Genomic DNA, 24,178 nt, shown 5'->3' on the forward strand with positions numbered 1-24,178 from the left:
ACCTAGGAACAAAACCCTACCTAATCATTTCTACTGCAAGAAGAAGATCTAGCTCTTAAAAATGACATAAATGAAATCACGCTGATGTGAAGACACAGTTGGTGAAAAAAGGTCTAAGTTTAAGAGGGAGCTAACCTTCCACATAAAGATAAGTACTCTACATCTCCTTTCTTTAACTACTATTGTTGCTATTTTGTCTATACACTTTGCTTTCTGTTCTTTCATAGTCTTCTAATAATTTCTGCATGTAAAAATAAGAACTATCTAAACTTTATTAGCAAATGGAAGAATTAGAAGAAAATAGCAAAGCGCGAAGATTTTTCTGAATCTTAATAGAGATAAATAAAGAAGGAGAAAGCAATTTGAAGTATGCATCAAAGAAGATGGGAGCTTGAAAAACACGACTTAATAAAAGGGAAGACATTCACTTACCTCAGGTTGAAAGAGGGAGCCGTAAGCTCTTGGATGGATACATCATTACTTGAGCTGATTGGATTCTTGATTTATTCAATTCAATGTCACATCAATTGAGTTGGCAGTACAGATGATGAATACATATACTACTGATGGTTTAATCTACTTGGAAGTTGACTCTTAGAAGAGCATGAAGCATAATTCTATTGCAGTGTGATGGAAGAAGATGTGAAGGCTTGTACAATCAGCTGTGAAGAAGTTTGGCTCCATAAGGTGTTTGATGAACTAGTTGATGACATGTTGGATTCAATTGATCAAGGCTACATGAAGATTGTCAGAGAACCAGGAAGGATGATGCACTTTATGATTCGAGAATACGATGAAAATAGGATCCAAGAAGATACAAATAAGATCTCCATAGATGAGCAAGTAGTTGATTTAAGGGAAGTATGTGTACTTCCGACACAATCTTGGGCTTGTAGTTATCTCCTCTCGGTTTGAGAGGGAGTGAGGATGGATATCTCCTCCTTGGTTGAGAGAGAGTGAGGGCCGACACTGTGTTCTCCATGTGTCACGTATTATGGCCAGGACTAACAACCATAAACCTAACCTAGTGCATGAACATTGATAGGGAGAATGTTGGATTTGATAAGCATTTGGGAACGATATTCTTTGAAGTCTGTACCATGACTAGGACTAACCCCGCAAGTCAAGTACATTGATCTAAGATAAGAATAGTCTTGAGGATCGACATACATTTCCTTGTGTTAAGTATTGTGACAATGGACTAGGAAATGGTCTTGTGAGGACATACATTTGTGAACACCTAGGTGGGGTATGTGTCTCGAAGAGGCGATGGTGTCCAAATTTATGCCTCCTAGCATTGTGGTTTGATCTAGTAGAGAGATAGAGCTTACTTCTCAAGGTCTTGGTAGTTTGTTGTATACCTAGGGGGGATAATATGGGGTACCAAGGGAGGTACCCAAGGTAATAATGTAATAATGGGATGGGCCAATGGGCCATAGTAATAAATAAGGTGGTTAACCCATATCATGTAAGAGACCACAAGTAGTTAGTAATAATGTAATGGGCCCATGGTATTAGTTTGATGGTATGAGGGAACCATGGTAATGACCCTTGGTATTGTATGTATGAGGCCTATATAGAGGCTAGAGACTCCAGGTCAAGGAATATTGTCAAGGAGTATTGTATGAACAGGCATATGGCTTGTGGAGTGTTCTCTTTCCTTAAGGAGTGAATGTATGGTGTTGCCCTACCTTAAGGGTTTGATATCAATAAAGAATCATTTCATATTATTTCTGGGTTTATTTGCATTTTCTTATATTTTCATATCAGATCTATACTGTTTCTGGGTTAGATCTATAACATAGTTTGACAATGCTGGTTATGATGATGTAATCATCATTGATGTTTATCAATCTAGATCCTTTCTTATATGAATATTTCAACTTTGAGAATATTTTGTTGAGTCATTATGAATACCTCCCTAGTTAAGTGAGAGTGTTGAAATTGTAACAAGTGTCGGTCTTCATAATGTAATTTAAAACAATCATTGATATATTTATTATATCTTCATTATTATATTTATTTTTGGTCAAAGCATATTCGTCATGCTTATAGAGTCAATTTTTTTTTATGAGTCAAAGAAAAATGTACTTGAGTCATGTCTCATTTGGACATTCGAAAGAAAAAAGGAATTTGAATTTTTGTTTGAGTCACAAGTCCACTAAATGAGAAAGTCGGTCCTCCTTGGAACAAGTCAGCGTAGTCCTTCAAGAGCCACCTACTCAACCCTCTTGGACAACTATATAGGAAGTAGTTCGACTCATTTGGGAGATCATCCAATCACAAAACAAGAAGTATTTATTAAACCGGAAAAAGAGAAAGGAAGCTGAATTAAAGGAGAGAGAATCTCGCACATGTGGATAATAAATTTTGTAAACAGGCTGAATTATTTTGTGCTATTGCAGGCTGGAAATTTCATGTTCAAGAAGTTGACTAGTTTGAACTTATGTTGACTTTGACTTTGGAGGTGAGGAGGGTCGGTCTTGGATTTTTTGGTGGTAGTTTTGGTCTTTGTCTTGGTCTTCGATATCTCATTTTGATTTGATTCTATAAGAGAATGATTGTTGGGTTTTCCCCCTTGTGGGGTTTTTCCCTAGCTTGGAGCCTAATTTTTGTGTCTCTTGTCTCTTTGCTTTTCTTGAAAGACTGAACATTTGTATAATTGCTTGATGAACACTTAAGAAGTAATAAGAAGACATTAAACATTCACAAGTAATTATCAAGACAGAGAAATCAAGCCTAACCTCACTACACTTTGATTTCTCAATGTTAGAACTCCAGTGCAGTGATGCGGGGGAGCGGCCCCCCCCCCTACGAACCCGCTCCCGAAGCGCGCTCCGGGCGGGAGCGGCTCGGGAGCGGGTCGGGAGCGCGCTCCCCAAATCGCTCCCGTAAAAAAATTTGCGCTCCCTGGTCTGTGAGGGAGCGCTTCAGGGAGCGATCGCTCCCGCGCTCCCGGAGCGCTTTTTAATGCCCGGGAGCGATCGGGGAGCGATCGCTCCCTGATCGCTCCCGGGCATTAAAAAACGCTCCGGGAGCGAATTTTAAATTTCCGGGAGCGATTCGGCGGAAAAAAAATCCGCGGACCCGAAAAAAACAAAAAATTAAACTAATTTTTTTGGATTTATAAGCCCAATGGGCCAAAACAAAATCATTTCAATGAGATTGAGCTTGAGTTTGAGAGCAAAGGAGCAAGGAGCAAGAGCTGAGGAGCAAGGAGCCAGAGCTGAGGAGCGAGGAGCAAGTGCCAAGGAGCGAGGAGCAAGCTTGCAGAGGTAAGTAACTTAATCATTTAGTTAGTTTAGCTGGTTAGGTAGTTAATTTTGTTAGTTTCATTTACCTGTTTGAGTTTAAAGATCATTAATTTAAATTAAATTAATAAATTAAATGAATTAATCCCAATAAACTAAATTAATTTGCAGATTCAAGACTCAAACCCTACAAACATCAAACACGATGGACCTGAGCATTTTTATTGGCATTTTCCTCTTCCTGGTCCCCTTTCTGGTTATTATGGTGGTGGAGAGTAGGAAACGGAGGGGGCCTGAAACTGAAGAGGTGGATGAAGAAGCCGGAGGAAGTCAAATAGGTGAAAACCCCAGTGAGGAGGATGTGGAGGGTGAACATGAGGGTCAAAAAACTAAACAAGACCAAACTCCATTGTGGAAATATGTTCAGAGGCCTGAAACAGGGAGAGGGGGTGGAACCACTAAATTTCATTGCCCCCATTGCAACACTGATTTCACAGGCTCATACACCCGTTTGAGAAGACACCTTTGCGGGAAAAGGGCATGGGATGGAGAGAAACAAATAGGAATCAGAACTTGTGACGCGGTGTCAACAGTTGATAGAGCCAAATACATAAAGGAAGAGGAGGACGCCCAATACAAAGCAAAAAGATCAAGGGGTTTCTTTGAACCAAGCTCACAAAGAACTCCTTCAGCATCCTCCCAAGGCAGTGGATATGGACATGGAGGCTCAGGGTCATCATCTTTACGCCGTAGAACCATATCAGATTTCCTTGATGAGGGGTGTAGGAATGATGTGGATTCAAAAATTTACAGGTTCCTCTATGCAAATGGGATACCATTCAATGTTCTACGCTCACCTTATTGGCACGAAATGGTTTCTGCCATAAATGATGCCCCTAAAGGATACAAGAGCCCTGGGTATGACAAGGCAAGAACAGTTGGCCTTGATCATGAAAAAGCAAAAATATCACATTCTTTGAATAAAATGACAAGTTCTTGGACTGACAATGGGGTGTCCATTGTATCTGATGGATGGACAAATGTAAAAGGCAAGCCATTGATAAGTGTTCTTGCTGTGTCCCGAAGTGGTCCCATTTTTCTAGCTGCACATGATTACTCAGACAAGTTCAAGACCGCTATCAACATTGCAGAAGCATTGCTTGAAACAATTGAGCGTATTGGCCCATACAATGTCATCCAAGTCATCACTGATAATGCTCCTAATTGTAAGGCAGCGGGAGCAATTATTGAGGATAGATACCCGAACATATTTTGGTCTGGATGTTTGGTTCACACATTGAACCTTCTGTTGCATGATATTGTCAAAAACAAAAATGAACAATACCAATGGATTGGGGATTTGTACAAGAGAGGAAAAAAAATGATAAAATTTATTACAAATCATAGCAATACCCATGGCCTTTTCCGCAGTCACTCGAGATTGGAGTTGCTGAAGATTGCGAGGACTAGATTTGGTAGCTATTACCTCACCTTCAGGCGCCTTTTGAAGGTAAGAGAGGGTTTAGCTAGCATGGTATCAAGTCCAAATTGGCAGGTGTTAAAGGAAAGGGCTACAAATGTAGCTGACATTGCAGGTTTTGAAACGGTGGAGGAGGCCACTCTTGATGGGCAGTTTTGGACAGCTGTGAGACAGGTATTGGATTTCACCAAGCCAATTTATAACATGATTCGGTTTGCAGATACAGACAAACCAGTGATTGGCGAGGTGTATGAGCAAATGGATACCATGTTGGGGGAAATAAAAGACATTGTTAATAACAGAGATCCCGACTTGTACAATCTGATTCACGATTGTGTGTGTGAACGGTGGAAAAAGCTTAACCTTCCACTACATTGCTTGGCGTATATCCTTACGCCAAAATACTACTCAGATTCTTGGTTGGGCAAACCTGCAGCAGGGGGTGGTGTTAGGACCAAACCCCATTTAGATCGAGAGGTAACTAAAGGATATCTGGATGCATTAGAAAAGTTGGTGCCTGACAGGGAGGAATGTGCAGCTGTGCGCCTTGAAATAGGCAGATACTTCACTGGCAGTGGTTTGTATGGTAACTTCCATGCAATGGACGACAAAGATAAATTTGATTCTCTCACATGGTGGGAAACATATGGCGGCGACGGACTTTTGCGAAAATTGGCATTGAAAGTTCTTGCACAGGTTGTAAATTCTTCTTCTGCAGAGAGGTGTTGGAGCACCTACAGTTATATACATAATGTGAAAAGAAACAGGCTCAACGAAAACCGAACAGAAAGCTTGGTTTATGTGCACTACAATTTGAGGTTGTTGAGCCATTACTGTGATCGGGCTAATGAAGATCCCACATATAAAATTTGGGACAATCACCCTGAGGACGACAATTTAGAGGATGGCATTGTACATATGGAAGAACTAGAAGATGAGCTTGTACGGGATGAAGCTGAAGCAGCTGCAGCAGCCATGCCACCTCCACCTCCACCATCCAGTAGCAGTTCTCGGGGCCCGAGTCTTGTTCCATTGCTGTCGCCACCTCCATCGACACCCTCGCGTGGAGGCTCTAGTTCTGGTCGTCGGTCTGGGTGGGAGACTCCTAGAAGACCGCCAAGACCTACTTATACTCCTGGAGACTCTCGTGGCAAGGGCCACTTGTAGATTTACAGTTTACTTGTCTTTTTTAGTTTCTATTAGACTTGTCACTTTAGTTTTCATAACTGTTCAGTGTTGAGTTTTGAGTCCTTGACTCTTGACTCTTTCATATCATTATGACATTATGATATTTTTTGTAAACATTATATCACTGTGACAATGAAAATTTGAAGTTTGAAGTTGGGCCTTGGCAATTATAACTCATTGGTAATGATTGTGAATTATGAATATGATGCTTTGTGAAAGACTAAAGTTGTTTCATTTCATCTCATTATTCATGTTTCATTTTATAAATTTTTAACATTTCATATCATGTTAACAGTTAGAAGTTAGGACTTAGAAATATCTTCGATATTACTTCTTGTAATGGTTAAACTTGGCTTACAAGTACAACTTGTTACTTTGGTGATCAATGATGATAAATGTTATTGAATTGAATGTTATTTTAATTTATTATTTTACTAAGGTTGATGACGATTATAATTTCTAGATGATTGATGTGATATGGTTCAATGATCAATTTATGTTTTTTTATGTTTTTTATGTCTATTTCATCATTCTACATGTTTTTGTTGACATATATGTATCAAAAATTAAAAAATATAAAAAATATATATATTTTTAAAAAATCGCTTCGGGATTCGCTCCCAAACCGGGAGCTTCTGAAAATGGTCGCTCCCGCTCCCGCTTCCGCTCCCGCTCCCCGCTCCCGCTCCCGCTCCCAAGTAACACTGCTCCAGTGTAAATGGTGAATTCTTTAACATGATAATTACTTGTGATTATTATTAGGGTTCTTCTTGATTTATTAATCTTCTTCATCAAGTAACTACCGTTATATGTAATAGAATAAAACAAGAGACAAGAGACACCGAAGAACAAGAGACAACAAAGATTAGGCTCCAAGCCAGGGAAAAACCCCACCAAGGGGGAAAACCAATCAATCCTTTCCCTATGGAGTCATAGAAAATCCAAGTCAATACAACCAGTATCCCAAGTCCTAATTCAACCCTCCACCAGACAACATTTTTCTTTATAAAGTCCTTCACATGCTTGTCCATAAGTCTGCCCACAAATCTGTCCATAACCTCCTGCTTAGGTCACCATAGGAATTCGCATACTGTCACATAGGTGCACCATAGAGATCTCAAATTCCATCACAAAAGTACACCACAAAGAGCCCAAATTTCATCATTGAAGTACACCACAGAGAGCCCGAATTTCAACATAGCAGTACACCACAAAGAGCCCGGATTTCATCATAGGATTACACCACAGAGAGCCCGAATTTCATCATAGAAGTACACCATAGAGAGCACGAATCTCATCACAAAGTACAGCACAAAGAGCCCAAATTTCATCACAAAAGTACACCACAGAGAACCCAAGTTTTACAGAGAAGAGACATCCGAATTCCATAGTGAAAGACATTCGAATTTCTTCTTGCCACAGAGATCCAAATTTTTTAACAGAAGATCCACAAAATTGTTTTGAAATGGACGAGTCCTTATGCCACTATATAGTGGTTTTCCCATGCCAAAAGTCATGTCTTTTCAAGCTTTTCCGACCTGTCATCTAGGAGGGCTGACCTATCATCTAGGAGGGCCCACTTGGCTACTTGGACAACTAAATACAATTTCAAAAACTCAAATTTATTTTTCTTTCAAATGTCCAAATGGACATATTACAAAATCAATTTTGTTTAACCAATAAATTTCTTCTTCAAGTATATTAAGAAGACCGAACCTAGTTACATTTTCCAACACTCAACACTAGGTACCCCCCCTTACTCCATCAAGTTCCTTCCCCTTGAAAATTTTACCCTAAAACCTCCATTAAACCCTAGTAGGATAATGCACTAATCATTAGTCTGTTGATCTTCCATCAGTCCCATTAAATTTATATCGTTTTCCTCTCTCCTAGACGTCTAGGGCAGCCACTAGGTTTACTAGGGCAGATTTATTCATGAAAGTAAAGTTTGAGTGGATGTTTGTGACTCATAATTTAGGGATTGCATTTATAACTATTTAAAGGCAAAATCTAACACAATGTGTAGTCTATATCTCCTAAACAGGGCTGAAGTCACTCTCCTTTTTGCTGTTTATGCATACCTAACAAACCATAGAAATAATTTCCCGAGTCTAACCCAACATCTTTTGGAAGGTCTTGATCCTTTTTTGTTGAATATCATTCTCAAATCTTTTCTTGAGTGCTTGATCATTGCATATCTTCCAAGCCATGACTTATGTAGCCTATTTCTTGGTTTGGGCATAGAGTATTTGAACTCTAGTATTGAACGCCTAGGAGATGTTAGGTCTTGCTGGTACTCTATCCAACATTAGACCTTTTATTCATCACCTTGAGCCATAACATTAGAATATGTATCTAGGTGATTTAGGGAAGCCTCCCTTGTGGTTTAATTTTGTGAAAGAGTAGGATAAAGGTTACTGAGGTGACAATTGTGAAAATTCCTCAATAGGAATCTCTTCTGCAGCAGACTGTTGTTACTTCTCCTACTTGTTAATTCATGGAAGTTATTTACTTTGCTCTACGGTAAATATCGAAGCAAATACATCTGCAACCTTCACTTAAACAAAATACTGAGCAAGAAAGAAAAATACAACACATAGGACAATTATTTTTGGACAAATAGTCCTCGGAAAAACCCAATGCGGGAAAACCAGTGCAACAACTCTAAGGGTGTTTTATTATTAAGTAGTAGAAAATTCTGAATACATCACTGAATACCTCACAGGGCTATTCAGTTACAAAGAGAAGCATTGGTAGAAGCTTTATGAGGTTACCTCACACAGTCACTGAGAAATCCTGGGTAATCCAACCCTAAACTGATTGCCCCCTACTGTTCTTGTTGCCTCTGCGTAGTGTCTGCGTCAGCCCAATGTCAAGCTCTCTAGGTGCTGCGTCACTTCTCTAGTTGATCTATCTGTTGCCCAGGGGATTTGATTTCTGCCTCCTGGTCTCGCACCTCGACTTCCGTCTTCTAAAAATCGAATTCCTCTGCAGGTTTCAAATTCCTATCTCTCCCTCTACGCTGCTTCTACGTGGCCCTTCTGGCCCTACGACAGCCTCTGCATCAAAGCTTCTGGATCACTCACTGCTTCTCTCTGCTGTTGTCTCTCCGACTGAGAATCTCTCTCTGAAAGCTGCTATCCCTGTCCTTGAACTGCAAGAGATTTCTTCAATCGAATTTTCCTCCTGAAAACTTCTCACTTCAGAAAATCGATTTCCTCAATTTCTCGGCGTGTTTTCCAAAAGACCCTCAAGCCCCTTCTTATATCTTCCTGTTGGACAACCAACGACCTAGATTAAAACATAATCAAAAGGCTCATATCATTTTGGCTTGATCCGTGGCTTTTTCTAGAAGTTTCACCCCTGATTAGATTAATACCCATTAATATTTTAATTTCTTAAGTTTAGACTTAGGAATCCCATTAAAAATATTAATAATTTTAATAAAATCACTTATGGGTGGAATTTCCCAAAACACATTTTGGGTTCTCTGGGATACCTGTGCCCAAGCATCCCTGCAAAATTTGAGGCTTAGAGCACATCAATGCTACCCCAAATCAACACTCCCTCTTAACGAGGAATGTGCTCTATCAATACAATGCCTCTTTGCATACTACTTTGACTTTGAAGCATTGTCACTACGCTGCTAATGTCTGACCTGTTGTCCACCAACCACTGTGTCGCTGCTGCTACTGTACTGCTGCCTTTGACACTGCCACTGTTAATGCTACATCTGTACTGCAGCTCCCTCTCAAGCGCTGCATCGACTATGCTGCTAACACTGTCACTGCTAACACTGCATCTGTACTGCAACTCAAATGCCGAGAGAAGCAACTGAAAACACCCAAAACTAGACAGGTGTCTAGTGGATACACCTCGGTGCTGAAATCCTGACTGCTGCTAGTCCCATGCTACCTCTGAAGCCACTGCGCTGCTGAAGATCTGCGATGTGCCTCCCTGCACTGCTGCCTCTTTGCTCTGAGCTGCTCAGTCTCTGGCTCTTCTAGCCACTGCATTTGTTGCATTGACACTCCATGGCACCAATTGAAACTCCAACATCTCGCTACTCCTGATCATGGGCTCCCATAGCAAGGTGACAATCCAATAGGTGGGCTCCTCAAGGATCCTGCCCATTTGCAGTCCTTCTGACTACAGCTCCCTCCTGGAGGTATGTCAACTATCATGGTGAACTCCTCCTTGTTGATCTTTGCGGTTGCAACCTTTGGATCATGCTTTTCATCCTTGTCCTTTTTCTTCAAAGGACACTGGGATTGCACAGTGGCCTATCTTGCCACATATTAAGCACTTCACCTTGGAGACATCCTTCTTTCGTCTCTGTTGCCCCCACTGTCCCTTCGAGTCAAGGGTTGCGTTATCCTCTTCCTCTACGTTTGGCTTCGAGCTACTACTGCTGTTGCTCCCATCAAGTTTTACCTTGAGTGGGTCTCTCCTCAACTCTTCTTGTTTCAGCTACCCACATCTCGTCCTAATATGGCAATGTTGCTTTGCCCAAGATACTTTGGACAAAGATTTTCCAATCATCCGAGACATAATTTAGAGTTAGTCTCACTAACTCCGAGTCCTGAGGTGTGTGCCCCGCAACCGACAACTCATCACGGGTCTCCTTCAGTTTCATGAGGTACAGATCCACATGTTCTCGCTTCTGCATCTGAGCAGATCTCAACTTCTGCTGTAAGTACATCTTCCGCTGCTCCCTAGATCCATGGTACAATGTGGCCAAGGCATCCCACATCTCCTTAGCGGTCCCTTTGCTTGCAACGTGGCACACCACGTGATCCTTAACTCCATCCAGGATCATCCTGTTTGCCTTAGCCATCTCAACTCTATACTTCTTCAACGGATATGCACCGGTCGGGACAGCTACCACATTATCAACATACATGTTGATGGCATGATCATCTAGAAGGAAGGTCATTCTAGCCTTCCAGATGGCATAGTTGGAGGCCCTGTCCAACCTGTCCTGATCCATCAAGCAATTGGTTGCTGTATATTCTGAAAACTGTCGAACAACTCCGTCTTTCTCCCTATTGCGTAAGATCCTAGGCTGACTTACGCATTCTCTGATTATGTTGGTAAGTTGTTGCTCCTCTGCTACTCTGCAAATGAGAAATGCTGAGTTCCTCTACAAGAAATCACTGCAGAAGTCTTCCCTCACTATGCTCTTCTTCTTTCTTTTGACGTCTTTTTAGCCTGACAAAATTGCCCACTGAAAAATCTGTGTCCCACCAATTGCTCCTTATGCTGTGACTCAGCGCTGCTCCCTCTACCATGAAAAAATTCGAATTGGAAGCCTTTTCTCTCCGTCAACTCATTCGGAGAGAGACTACCTCGATTTTTCGACCCTCCGGCTAGAACTGCGCAAACCCTCTGGGGTTTCAACTTGCTGTCTCCTGCAACATTTTGATTTCCCCTTTTGCCCAGCGCTGGGTTTTCTGGTTTTGCTCCTCTTGTTTCTGCTGCACTAGCTTTGATACCATGTGAAAATTCCTCAACAAGAATCCCTACTGCAACAAATTGATGTTACTTCTCCTACTTGTTAATTCATGCAAGTTATTTATTGTGCTCTATGGTAAATATCAAAGCAAATACATCTACAACCTTCACTTAATTAACATATATGCGGAAACAAAATACTAAGCAAGAAAGAAAAATACAACACATAGGACACAATTATTTTTGGACAAATACTCCCCGGGAAATCCCAATGCAGGAAAATCGGTGCAACAACTCTGAGGTTTTTTATTATTAATTAGTAGCAAATTTTGAATACATCACTGAATACCTCACAGGGCTATTTAGTTATAGAGAGAAATACTGGTAGAAGCTTTGTGAGGTTACCTCACACAATCACTAACAAATCCTGGTTGATCCAACCCCAAATTGACTGCCTCCCTGTTGTTCTGTCTTCCTCTGCGTAGTGTTTGCTTCAGCCCAACGTCGAGCTCTCTGGGTGCTGTGTCACTTCTTTGGCTAATCTATTTGTTGCCTAGGAGATTTGATTTTTGCCTCCTGGTATCACACCCCAGCTTCCGACTTCTGAAAATTGAATTCCTCTTCAGATTTCGGACTCCTACCTCTCTCTTTGCACTGATTCTGCGTGGCCCTTCTGGCCCTGCAACAACCTTTGCGTCAAAGCTTCTGGATCACTCACTGCCTCTCTCTGCTGTTGTATCTTCGACTGAGAATCTCTCTTTGGAAGCTGCTATCCCCATTGTTTTAAGATCCGGCTGGCTCGGAACCGACTCGGCCGAGTTGGTCTGAGCTAGAAAAAAAAATTTCAACCCGGCAGGAAATTCTGTTCGGTCAATCATAACTCGGCAGACCCGACTCGATCCGTAACTACTCGGCCGGGTAGCTGACAGTGGCCAGTGAACCATAAAAACACGCCTTTTTAAAAATTTTTCTAAGTGTGGGGGACTCCAAAAGGGTTTATGAATTAGTTCGCTGGTCTTTGGGGTCCATTCCCCTCTCCCAAACCCTAGTATTTGATCATATTGCCCTACTAAGGCTATGCTATTCATGGTAATGTTAAATTCTTAAAGTAAAGGGATGAAAATGAAAGTGACATTCTCCTTAATCTTCATTTTCATCCTTTTACTTAAATTTTTAACATTACCATGAAATGACTCAGGATGTTTGAGAGTGGTTCTGGCCTCATTGGATTTCATATGGAGAAAGTAGAATTTTAGATTTCATTCAAAATCCAGCAGACTTATCGGTTTTTCAAGATTTCAGGATTGGGGGATTGCAATGTTTCCAATGAATTTTGTCATGTGCTAGGGTATGGAACTCGTATTTAATCAAGAGCACCAATCCCTCTATGTACCTTGATGTTAGTGACATTGGTTGTCGAACTCCTTCGGGATTTGCTCCCAAACCGGGAGCATCCGAAAATGTCGCTCCCGCTCCCGTTTTCGCTCCCGCTCCCCGCTTTCGCTCCTGCTCCCAAGTAACACTGAGCCAGATGATGTTGGCAACTCTAGCAGTAGCTAGTAGTACTGGTCACAAACTTTTGTTGTAGAGGCCATTTCTAGCCTCCTTGGTTATGTGTTTTTGTTTTGATCTCTATATCATCATCGTGTATGTATTGAACAGTGCACTGGGTGCCATTTTAATATAATGGATATATTCATGAGCCTACTTTGATCATATGTTGTCTTCTATCTATTTTCTAATGCTGTGTGTTTGGAAACATGAATGAAAATCTTTAAAATTATGTGTTATTATAAAAAATAAATATTTAATGTATTTTTTACAACGACCGAGTCACTGAAATCGAGTCGGCTGAGTCGATACCGAGTCGGAGTTGGAGTCGGAGTCGACCGTTGGCTGAGTCGAAGTCCGAGTCGGAGTTTTAAAACATTGGCTATCCCTACCCCTCAACTGCAAGAGATTTCTTCAATCAATTTTTCCTCCTAAGAACTTCTCACTTCAGAAAATCGATTTCTTCAATCTCTCTGTGTTTTCCAAATGACCTTCAAACCCCTTCTTATATCTTCCTGTTGGACAACCAACGACCTAGATTAAAACATAATCCAAGGCTCAGATCGTTTTGGCTCGATCCGTGGATTTTTCTAGAAGTTTCACCCCAAATTAGATTAATACCGATTAATATTTTAATTTCCTAAGTTTAGACTTAGGAACTTAGGAACCCCATTAAAAATATTAATTATTTTAATAAAATCACTTATGGGTGGAATTTCAGAGAGGAATCTGTTCCTCCCTTTATGTGAGGTCTGTCCCTCCTGTATAGCGTACACCTGCACCTAACATTCATGCGGAATTTCAGAGAGGAATGCGAAGTTCTTCTTATCTTCTTTGACTATGTAAACATGACTCCTTTTACTGTGGATTGACCTGCTTATTTGAACAGCGTATAATTATTTCCATGATCTGCGTGTAAATGTCTCCATGAACAGCGTGTAAGGAGTCTCTATGCCCAGCGTATAAAACTTCTTTGGACAGCGTATTAGGGCCTGCGTATAAGGGTTTCTTGCACAGCGTATTAGAGTCTCCTTAATGCGGATAGGGCCTTTCCTTTGGCTGCGTATGAGGCCTCCTTTACTGCGGCCAGATCTCTGCGGCTCACTCTATGTCTCTCTCCTTCACCAAAAACCTAGACGTGGAGAGGAGACTACACATGAAGAGGTGTGTCTTCCAAATGATTTCAAGTCCTCTATATTTATACTAAAAACATAGATGATGAATAGACACAACTATTGGGCTTTTGAGCCTACTCAAGTTGCTGGTCGGCTTGGTGATAATTCCATAATCAAAATAAATTCATATCTCCATAAATACTTATAAGAGTCGGATGATCTTTAGATCAATCCTACACCTCTCGATGAGAGGGATCCAATAAAAATATCAGGTGCCATAAATAAGCTGACCCACATGGAGTTTGGCCCTAGTTGCCAATTTTAACAACAATGCTTGCATGTAATTACCTTACAGCTTTGTATTCTTTCTCCATGATCTTAGACTTTTGATCTAATTTAGCACAGATTAGATCATATTTTATCATGGTTTTCTAGGGCCAACCTTTGTTCTTCCACTTTGTGTTCAACATTGTTGTACTTAGCAATCCCATTGATCTATTTTTGGCCATTCGTTGCACATTAATAAATTATCTTATCTTTGTCTTATCTTATCTTCAAAAGAGTTTGTATGATGGCATCAGATGCTATGCAAAGCTCTTATGGATCTGAATCTAGAGATAGCTAGCGCATGGGCGAGGATATGAAATTGGTTGGGTATGGGTAACTAGCATCCATGTTGTTGGTATTAGGGATATTCCACTTTAAGACTTGATTCATTATCTCCATGCTTGAAGCTATACATACATTCTAGATAGTAGAATACATCGTTGGTGATTAAACCTGTTCCCGATGGCTGATGTTGTCCTGATCCATAAGTGTCGAAATCCATTGTTACACAGTTGTTTACATAAATACATGGCATATGTGGTTGTGGGTGTATTGATATACATGTTTCTCCTTTGGTATCCTTGCTTTGTTGTATTAATGTTTCTGTGTGATATATTTTGACAAATGTATGCACAGCTCCTGTCATATAAATGAAATTTAAGATTGCAATGATGGAATTAGTGCTCGGTACTTTTGGAATAAGATTTTAGATATAAGAATAATCGTCCTAACCATTTAACATGCATTATTTATGGGTACACTAAGAGAATCAAAATGTTTACATATCATAAAGAAAGCAACAGTAATTAAGTCAGTGCTCTTAGTTGTCTGTCCTCGAATTCTACAATTGATGTTGGTTAGAGCAACTGGAAGCAATGCACAGAATTTGATGTTAATGCAGATGTTGTTTTCTTCACTATTAAAATAACCAGTTCCTCTCATGAATTTGAGTTCTAAATGAAGTGGCCATTCTTTCCTTCAAAAGCAATGTCAAATGTACAAATGTATTCTTTAGTATCTATGTTTACATTTGAAGGAATTGTGACAACCATGTATAAACAAATGCAGCTGCTGATCGAGCTTGTGAAGCTCTCTAATTGATGTGAACTTTCTTGCCATCACCATTGGTTTGCTTTTCTGTCCACTACTGAAAGTTTGTGTTTGCAATCTTTGCAGTGCCTCGAGCTAGAAAAGGTCAATCCCACAATGAATGAAATTGATTTAGTTGACTCTTCAGAGCATGGTTATTGTAAGATGTTTTGTGTGAAGATGTTTGCATCTCCACACCAAATTTAACGTACAAAATATATGATAGAAAACCCTTCTGAACTAGTTTTCGTAAATAATGAGCTGGCTACACAAGTGGCTGGAACGAACTGTGGGAAAATAAAGGAAAATATTGCAAATAAGAAACACACTGAATTTCCAAACAAATGATTTCATTGATATTGAAGTTTACATTATACATATAATCAAACTTTTTAATAATTTATCTTTTCAAACTACATATATGATAATAATTTTACAAAGCACAATAAATTCTGGACAGCTGACCACTTTGCTGTGATGTCAGGTTAGAAAATCAGGAACTTTTTAATAATTTATCTTTTCAAGGTACATATATGATAATAATTTTACAAAGCACAATATTCTGGACAGCTGACCACTTTTCTGTGATGTCAGGTTAGAAAACCAGGTAAAACAAGTTTTTTTTCTTTGTTCTGTGTGTTTTAGACACACACTGTTTGCGTTTAGTCAGTCATGCTTGAAAGTATGATTTGGGACTTTGTCAAACTTGAAATCAAGCTTCATTGTCTTAGTTTCTTCACAGAGCAGAGTCAGTGTTGGGAATTAACTTGGACGTGGAGAAGTATGGTAACGCTGATCAGTTTTCTATATAAAGTATTGCGATGAACTCTCAACCGTAGTCACACAAATTGAACTACTGAAAAGCCGCTTGAAAGAAATATGAGTGTCCAAGTGTTTGGCCACTGATTTTGATGAGTAGTAATTTCTTCTTGGACTTTTTGTCGAGTCATTACACTGAAAAGAATGCAGGAAGCTGACATAACTACTTTTTCTTGACTTTTGTATTTGAATGTACTTTTACTTTCGTATTGGTTTTGCCAGTTGTTTTTTGTATCACTTAGAAAATAATAATGTTTCATAATTTGAAAATCCTTTTCCCTATCAAGGCTGTAATAGTATTCTAAGAGTATTTTATCTGAATTGATGTTGCAATTACCTCTGTTATGAATTCACATGTTTTAGAGATTCCAAAATTTTGATTGTTGAAGATAACATGGTAACAATTCTTAGATTTGGATAAAGTTGAATGTTTCATGAGGATTCACATACGCACTCATGTTTTTGTGGTCAGGTTTTCTTGAAGGACACTGATGAAAGAGCATGTGCATATATTGCTGGTCGAACCCCAAATCGTTGGGGGTTTACTATTGATGGGGAGAGTGTGAATAATTTTCTTGAAACATTTTCTGATTCCCTGCCAGGTAATTGTTGTTCTCTTTGGTTTTTCATTTTCTAAAATATTAAATGGTGAAGGTTGTTGCAATAATCACCTATAAGATTTTCTCCACAACCCAAGCTTCAACTGGAAATATTATTTTGCAGATTCTTATGATTCAGTATAGTAAACCATAAAATGAGTGACCTTCATTTTGAGTGCCTGTTGTAAAAAGTTAGAGATAACCATATGCACACAACGATTAATCAATGGAGCATGGTGCAAGAAACTGTGAAAAATCAAATCTTTTAACTGTCTCAGAAATTGGCAAGCCTTTTCGATTTGATATAGCTATGGTGGTTACAAAGTGTAAAATTCTTTAGATATTTAAATATTTAATATGATTAGAATGCTTCATGCCGTTAAAATGCCTGGTAATCTCAAATATTATCCGAGTGGTCTCAACTCTAATCTGCTGAATGCCAAATTCAAAAACAGTAATGCCTGGTAATCTCAAATATTATCCAAGTGGTCTGAACTTTAATCTGCTGAATGCCAAATTCAAAAACAGTCTTAGAAGGAATCTAAATATTAATGTGTTGAGAGATTGATAGTGCTTTCAGCCATTTAACATTTGGTCTTTACTAAACACTGGTTCCAAGTATATTCTTCAATTACCTATCATTTTTTAACCATCTCTTGATGAATGCTTCCCTGTGGAGAGGTGACTTACTTTTTCATTATCATTCTATATCCTAATTCGAAAATTTTATGATGTAATAATGATCATTGCTAATTTAAGTTTGTAAATAATGTTAGTGTTAGACTAGTTTTAAAGTTTGTGTGAGTTTATACTAGTACAATTAGCACGTGGGTTAACTGGATTAAATAGGGATTACAATCTGCTCTCGTACTTTTGGTAGTTACGTTGTTATGTTGAATTCCATATACATAAAGTTTTTTTTTTCTTTTTGTTGTTGTTGTTGTTCTGTTTTTCTGTAGTTTAAGTGAAATAATGATCTTGCATCATGCTGAATTTGCTCAACCTGGTAGCAAAGCAATTCACATATAAAGCCTTTGAATGGGAGGCTATATTGGTCAAAGTCAAAGATCAGGAACGTGACTGAGATCTGAGTTGGAGATTTAGGACCCTTGCCAAGGATGAAACTGTGTAGAGTTAGGTGACAAATCACCTTGAATGATAAAGTGAGGAGATGACATAGGTGTACTTGAAAGGTGAGCTGATTTTTTTTTATTCTTTTTCAAATTAAAAAAGACTGATTTCTATTTTTAAATAATTTAAAATTTCTAAAATGGAACTTGGGAATGGCAAAAGAAAATCATATCAAATAAAAACGGAAATCTGTGTGAGACATGAAGACAAAGGAATGCCACTTGTCGACATGAATTACCTAGGTGATGATGTGAAGGGTTAACACAAAGATAGTAGATGCTGATGACAGGGAGAGCAAAGGCTTACAACAACAGAAATAAATTTCTAGCTTGCAGGAGAAAAATGAGATAGAGAAGGAAGACAAAAGATTGTAGATGGAATACTGAGAGACTTGTGATTTTCAGAACAAAATTTTAGTGAGAACTTGAGATCAAAATAGGTGACAAGGACAAGTGATTACAATTTTTTCTTTTAACCATGGTGAATTGGTAACTCGGACTAATCTGGGCGAGGCCCAAGATCAAACCTCGTGGTTGCCCTATAACAGAAAGAGTATATCCAGCAACCTGCAAGCCAGATATACCATATCTTATGATTTATCAAGAGCTGAGACTCTCGGAAAGTGGGGAGTCTACTCCTTGGGCCGAGATCATAGCAGGCCATATACTCAATGGGATTTGAACCGCGGTCTCATTGGTTTTGTTAGTGTCAGTCTTTCCAGCCTTCCTACAGTGATCAAATACGCTCTTACAAAGTGGTCTCAGAGTGTCAAGGTCAAATTTTGTCATTTCAGTGAGTCTTCAAGCAAAATTTGGTCACTAGGCATTAGATCTAGGGTTTGCCCAAATGTCAGTCCATGTCATCATTCAGCTGAGCCTATCATCATCCAGAGGGTTGTCATTATCATTTCAGTGTCTAATGAGTCATTTTACATCTTGTTCATGCTTCAGTTGTGCCTTGGCAAGGTCATTTCCCTCTCCTAGGGTTTTGAAGGCAATTTCTCTTGGGCGGCCAAATCATCGGCAAAACTCATATCCTGATGTTCATACACCTTCCCCTATCCTTAAAGTACCTTATCAAACACTTCCCAACACTCAGATCCCCCAAAATCCTCATTTTTGCACAAACCCTAGTTTCTAGCTACAACCTGGCAATTTTCTAGGTTGGGCCTGTGTTTTGCCCTTTTGGACCCCTTCCCCTCACTCAATCTCTGAGATTACACTTTCCCTTGCTTCCTAACATCCCTCCCTACTCCCAAAAATTTCCCCAAGAATTTAGAAGCCCCCTATCCCCTTCATTTCGCTCCATTTCGACAAAATTCCTTGTTTCACACATCGGGACAAGTCGCACTCAAATGATGTTCCAGAGCAATAAAAGATGAATTTTACAAAACTGAGAGAGGTTTTTGTCCACAACATGCCAAAAAAGAAAAACCTCCTTCACTTTTTGCACAGGTGTCATGGTTTTAGAAAAATGTCAAAATTACAATCGCCGGATCCAAGGCAGTTGGCCAAGGCACAAAAAAGGAGAAAGAGGCCCGATCCCCTCCATATCTTGGCTGAGGCCTCACTGAAGGATCAAGGCACTCAATAGCCTAGCCACAGTACAAATCCCAAAATTTTTTGAGAATTTTGGGTAATTTTGACATTTTTTGGAAATTTACAGGTTTTGGCTCCTCAACGGGTCTCACCCCTGGTGAGACCCTTTGTCATGGCAGCTCCTTTTTGCAAAAACTCAGCATTTCTAGATTTGTCATGCAAAATTACATATGCCTATGGATGGACTTGAGTTTTTATGGGGTTTTGGGCCTCCAGAAGGTCAAAATACATGCAAAATTTGACTTTCTGCCCCTTTTTTGAGTTGCAGAAAGCAGTCTTGGGAGAATTGAGTTTTGACTGGGCAAATGACCTCCAAATTCAAAAATTCCAGTTGGGTTGGAAAGTAAACTCGCAGACCTTTCCAACGAGCTATCCTGCACCCAATTCTGACACTTGCAAGTGCCTCAAACAGAGCTCCCAATGTGCGCGACCCGTTGAGAAGATGTGCGCGACCCGTTGAGGAAATTTTGCCAGATTTGACCAGTTCAGCCCAGAAAACGTAGTTTGGCTCCAGTTTGACTTTTTGAGGTTGATGGTGGTCCTCTTGGATGCAATTGTGACACTTTTTGGATACTTTTACTCTTGTTTAACTCTTCTAGAAGATTCATTCATGTAAAGGGTAAAAATTGAATGTATGAACTGATTTCCAAGTTTATAGAGGCAAGTTGTTTTGACTGCCTATTTTGTAGTGCTTAGTTTAGAAGTGGTTCAAAAAGCTCCTAGGATAGTGAGCTCGACCCATGGAGGCAGGGAAAGAGGTTAGATCATCTATATTATGTACTTTCTTGCTCATTTTCATGGTTGGACTCTTGAGGGAGAAGCTATCATTGTATTATTTCACTGTATCTCTGCAATTTTTGGCTAAGGAAGACCAGGGTTTTGCAGTCACCTTTGGGATTCTTGTGGACTCATGTGTTGATGGTGTGTTTCTCAATGTTATTGTAAGTGTGTTTATGTGAATCATTTCCTTTCCTTTACTGCTGCACATTAAACAAATGAAGTGTTAAAGTATGAATTCATGCTAGCCATGCTCTGCTTTTAAATTTGTTTAATTTCAATGTTTTCTACTGTCTAAAGGGAAATTCAAAGTCATTGTTTGCTCTCTTTACCTCCTCATCTTTCATTCCTGATCATCCATCTCAAGTTAAGGCATCAATACTGTTTCCTACCTCGCCCCAAGGAACCCCCTGCAGAAACTGTGTCAAATCCACGCACCCAAAATTGCCATCCCCTCAATGTGCCACCAAAAACCCTAAAAACCCCGAATCAACCTTTTTAATCAGTTTACTAGCCTAATATCAGTGTTACCTTGTTGGTCATCTCATCCCATTGAAGATTCACCGAGATTGACCGGAGAGAGCCTTCTCCTGCCCCGTAGGGCTAGCTACGAGGCTAAATGGTTTGATGTAGCCTTGAGGTTTACCTTTCTCAGCCTGAGGTGAAATTTCAAGCGCTAACATACTGGCGACCATACTGGGGAGAACAAATTAATCGTTTGCTCATTGATGTGTTATTTCATAAGTCTTAGACGGAGCCTGAAGTTACGCCAGGTAGCCTTCGAAAACGCTCTTGTTTTACATCAGCGTTAGTAGATAAACGCTGCTTCAGTCAATCTCCGTGAGCTTGTGAATACAGCACTTCATTTGCATTTTACCTCAGTACATGTATCGAGTTCAGATCTGATTGTTGATGGTGGACAACGATCAGACACTTGAAAGGCTGAAATCATTCACTTGGCGACTCTAAATCAGTTTTGAGATCAGATCTAAAGACTCCACTGGAGGATGATCCCGACCAGCAAAAACATGAAAGGACAACATGGACAGATCAGGTATTCAAGTTGGAATTTCATCCAAGACATTTTGTTCTTTGTCATAAATTATTTCTTCTCTTTTCCCAAGAATGTTAAGAAGGCTTTGCAAAGTATATTGTATTTGAGAAGAGATCCTCGGCCTGCAGTTGATTCTTTCCCTTTGAAGATTGTGAATACCAAAGATTTGCATGCCTTTGAGCTTGATCAAGATCCTTTTTCCGAATTTTGTGATGACCATCTTCAAATTGATGAGCCTCAAGAGACCAAGACTGATCCTATACCTTCTGTACATACCCCTACACCTTGTAAAATTCCAGATCGGTATAAACCTCTTGTTTTACCTTCTTTTCTGCATCCTTTCCCCAAAAACTATGATCTATACTTGCCGATGTTTGATGGTGAAAGTAAGAATGTCAACGCTGAGCAACATGTCCAGAATTTTGAGAATTTTCTAGATCTTTTTGAAGTTGATGAAGAAGATGTCAGTATTAGGCTTTTTGCTCTTTCTTTGCAAGCCAAAGTGAAGAGTTGGTTCAAAACCCTGCCTGATGCAAGCATTTCAGATTTCCAGCAGTTTGTCAAAGTTTTTCTCGACAGGTGGATGATCGGGCAGAACCTTTTCTTGATTGTAGAAGAGTATAACCAGCTGAAAAGATTGCCAGGGGAGACAGTACAACAGTTTTCAGCCAGATTTAACCAAGTTTATTATTCGATGCCAGTTGATATAAGGCCTACTCCTAGATCTGCTCTCTTGCACTATCCGGGTGCCTTTGATCCAGAGATGGAGTTTCAGCTGAGAGAAAGGGATATTGCAACACTTCACGAGATGCAAAACAGTGCAGTAAATGTAGAGGCGCATCTGCTGATCCGAAGGGCAAGGTTGAAAGAAGAAGAGATGAAAAACATAGATCCGGCCGAATCGACATCTCTAGAGGTAAAGCTTGACATTTTGGTAAGTGCAGTGGAAAAGATGATTGACAAGATCAACGTGAGAAATGCTTATGATGTTCAAGCTCATGGCTCGCTGATTGAAGAAGAACAAGTTGCTGATTCAAAATATTTTGTTTCTGATCCCAGTTGTCATAGTGATTGTTTTATAGATCATTGTGAAGAAGAGAGATCTGTTGATATGATGTGTATGTTTGATGATGATTTGCCTCAGTATGATGATGATTATGTTCTCCAAACAAAAGCTACTCTTACAGACAAATCAGCAGCTAGTTTGTGGGAGGAAGAAGTTCATTTTCAGCAGCTCGAATACAATGTTCAACCATCACATATTAGCTATGACAGTGATGAGGAAAGTGCAACAAATTTTGAAGTAAGTGAAGGATCTTTGCCTTTTTGTTTTGATTCATGTCAGTTCATTAGAGACAACTTCCATGAAATTAGAAATCAGCTGTCAACAAGTCTTGATTTGAATCATCTTGAGAGCAATAAAAATTTTGTTCAAGACTTTACATATTCAGATTTGCAGCCCCCAAATGCCATTGGTTGTCAAGTTGCAGATGAAGACATGGACGTTGACATATTTGATCAAATGAAACAAGAAGGTTCCCTACCATTTTGTTTTGAATCATTTCAGTATTTGAAGGGAAATTTGCATAGTCCATCTTCAGTGAAGAATGAGCAGCATGTAGGCAATCATGTAATCACAATGGAACCAATAGAAATGGGATTGCAGCAGTCTTTTCAAGTTTTTCATGATCCAATAGCTGATGTTTTGGATGAGGTTTGCAGTCAAAGTCTATTTCCATTGACCATATGTGAGCTTGAAACATGTGCTGATATGAATTTGATCCGGCAGCCGGTTTCTTTGTCATTTTCAGCAGAGGTCTCATCACAAGGCTTAGATCAAAGTTTGCATTCATGGTATGAGGAAAAGAGAAGTAATCCATTCGATGAGCTAAGTTCCAGTGTGCTTGAATTTCAAGATCCTTATGCAGTGTTTTTGGAGGTGGATAGAGAAGCCATATCATTCAATGGATCTGTTTCTAAGTTGTCATGGGAGTTGCCTATCAGTAGTTCTCTCTTGTTGTTCATAAGCAAGCACTTGCGGAGAATTCAAACAGAAGACGGTATACTTACTTGGTTGCATTGGTTGTTTCATTTGACTTGACCAGGTGATGAATGAAACTGTTAGAGTAGGTTGTGATGAATAAGCTCCACTTTGAGCATCATTTTCAGTTTGTCGGTTGTGTTTAAGTATTGAGTCAGTTTTTAGTTGAGTGAGAGTCAATTTGTGTTGTCAAGTCATTAGTTTTCAGTCATGCATTTCAGCTTGAGTTTTTGACTCCATTGCCCAATGGTTGAAAACACTGGTCTGCTCTCCCAGAGGTCTACGGTTCTTGGCACCTCCAAGGAGCTACCATCCCCATTGGAGCCAATGTTAGTGTCAGTCTTTCCAGCCTTCCTACAGTGATCAAATACGCTCTTACAAAGTGGTCTCAGAGTGTCAAGGTCAAATTTTGTCATTTCAGTGAGTCTTCAAGCAAAATTTGGTCACTAGGCATTAGATCTAGGGTTTGCCCAAATGTCAGTCCATGTCATCATTCAGCTGAGCCTATCATCATCCAGAGGGTTGTCATTATCATTTCAGTGTCTAATGAGTCATTTTACATCTTGTTCATGCTTCAATTGTGCCTTGGCAAGGTCATTTCCCTCTCCTAGGGTTTTGAAGGCAATTTCTCTTGGGCGGCCAAATCATCGGCAAAACTCATATCCTGATGTTCATACACCTTCCCCTATCCTTAAAGTACCTTT

General features: G+C 39.7%; 1 protein-coding gene across 1 annotated transcript in view; it reads left to right on the forward strand.

Annotated features, from left to right (window-relative positions):
* Nucleotides 1-24,178, forward strand: part of LOC149155551 (stromal processing peptidase, chloroplastic-like) — a 335,427-nt gene that overhangs the window by 222,659 nt on the left and 88,590 nt on the right. Inside the window, exon 18 of the mRNA XM_089445700.1 lies at nucleotides 16,747-16,876. Within this exon, the coding sequence (XP_089301826.1) occupies nucleotides 16,747-16,876 (130 nt within the window). The remainder of the gene's footprint in view (nucleotides 1-16,746; nucleotides 16,877-24,178) is intronic.

The sequence above is a fragment of the Pinus tabuliformis genome, chromosome 9 (genome assembly GCF_031772625.1).
Source record: "Pinus tabuliformis cultivar Carrire ecotype Pingquan chromosome 9, CPIR1, whole genome shotgun sequence".
Taxonomy (NCBI): domain Eukaryota; kingdom Viridiplantae; phylum Streptophyta; class Pinopsida; order Pinales; family Pinaceae; genus Pinus; species Pinus tabuliformis.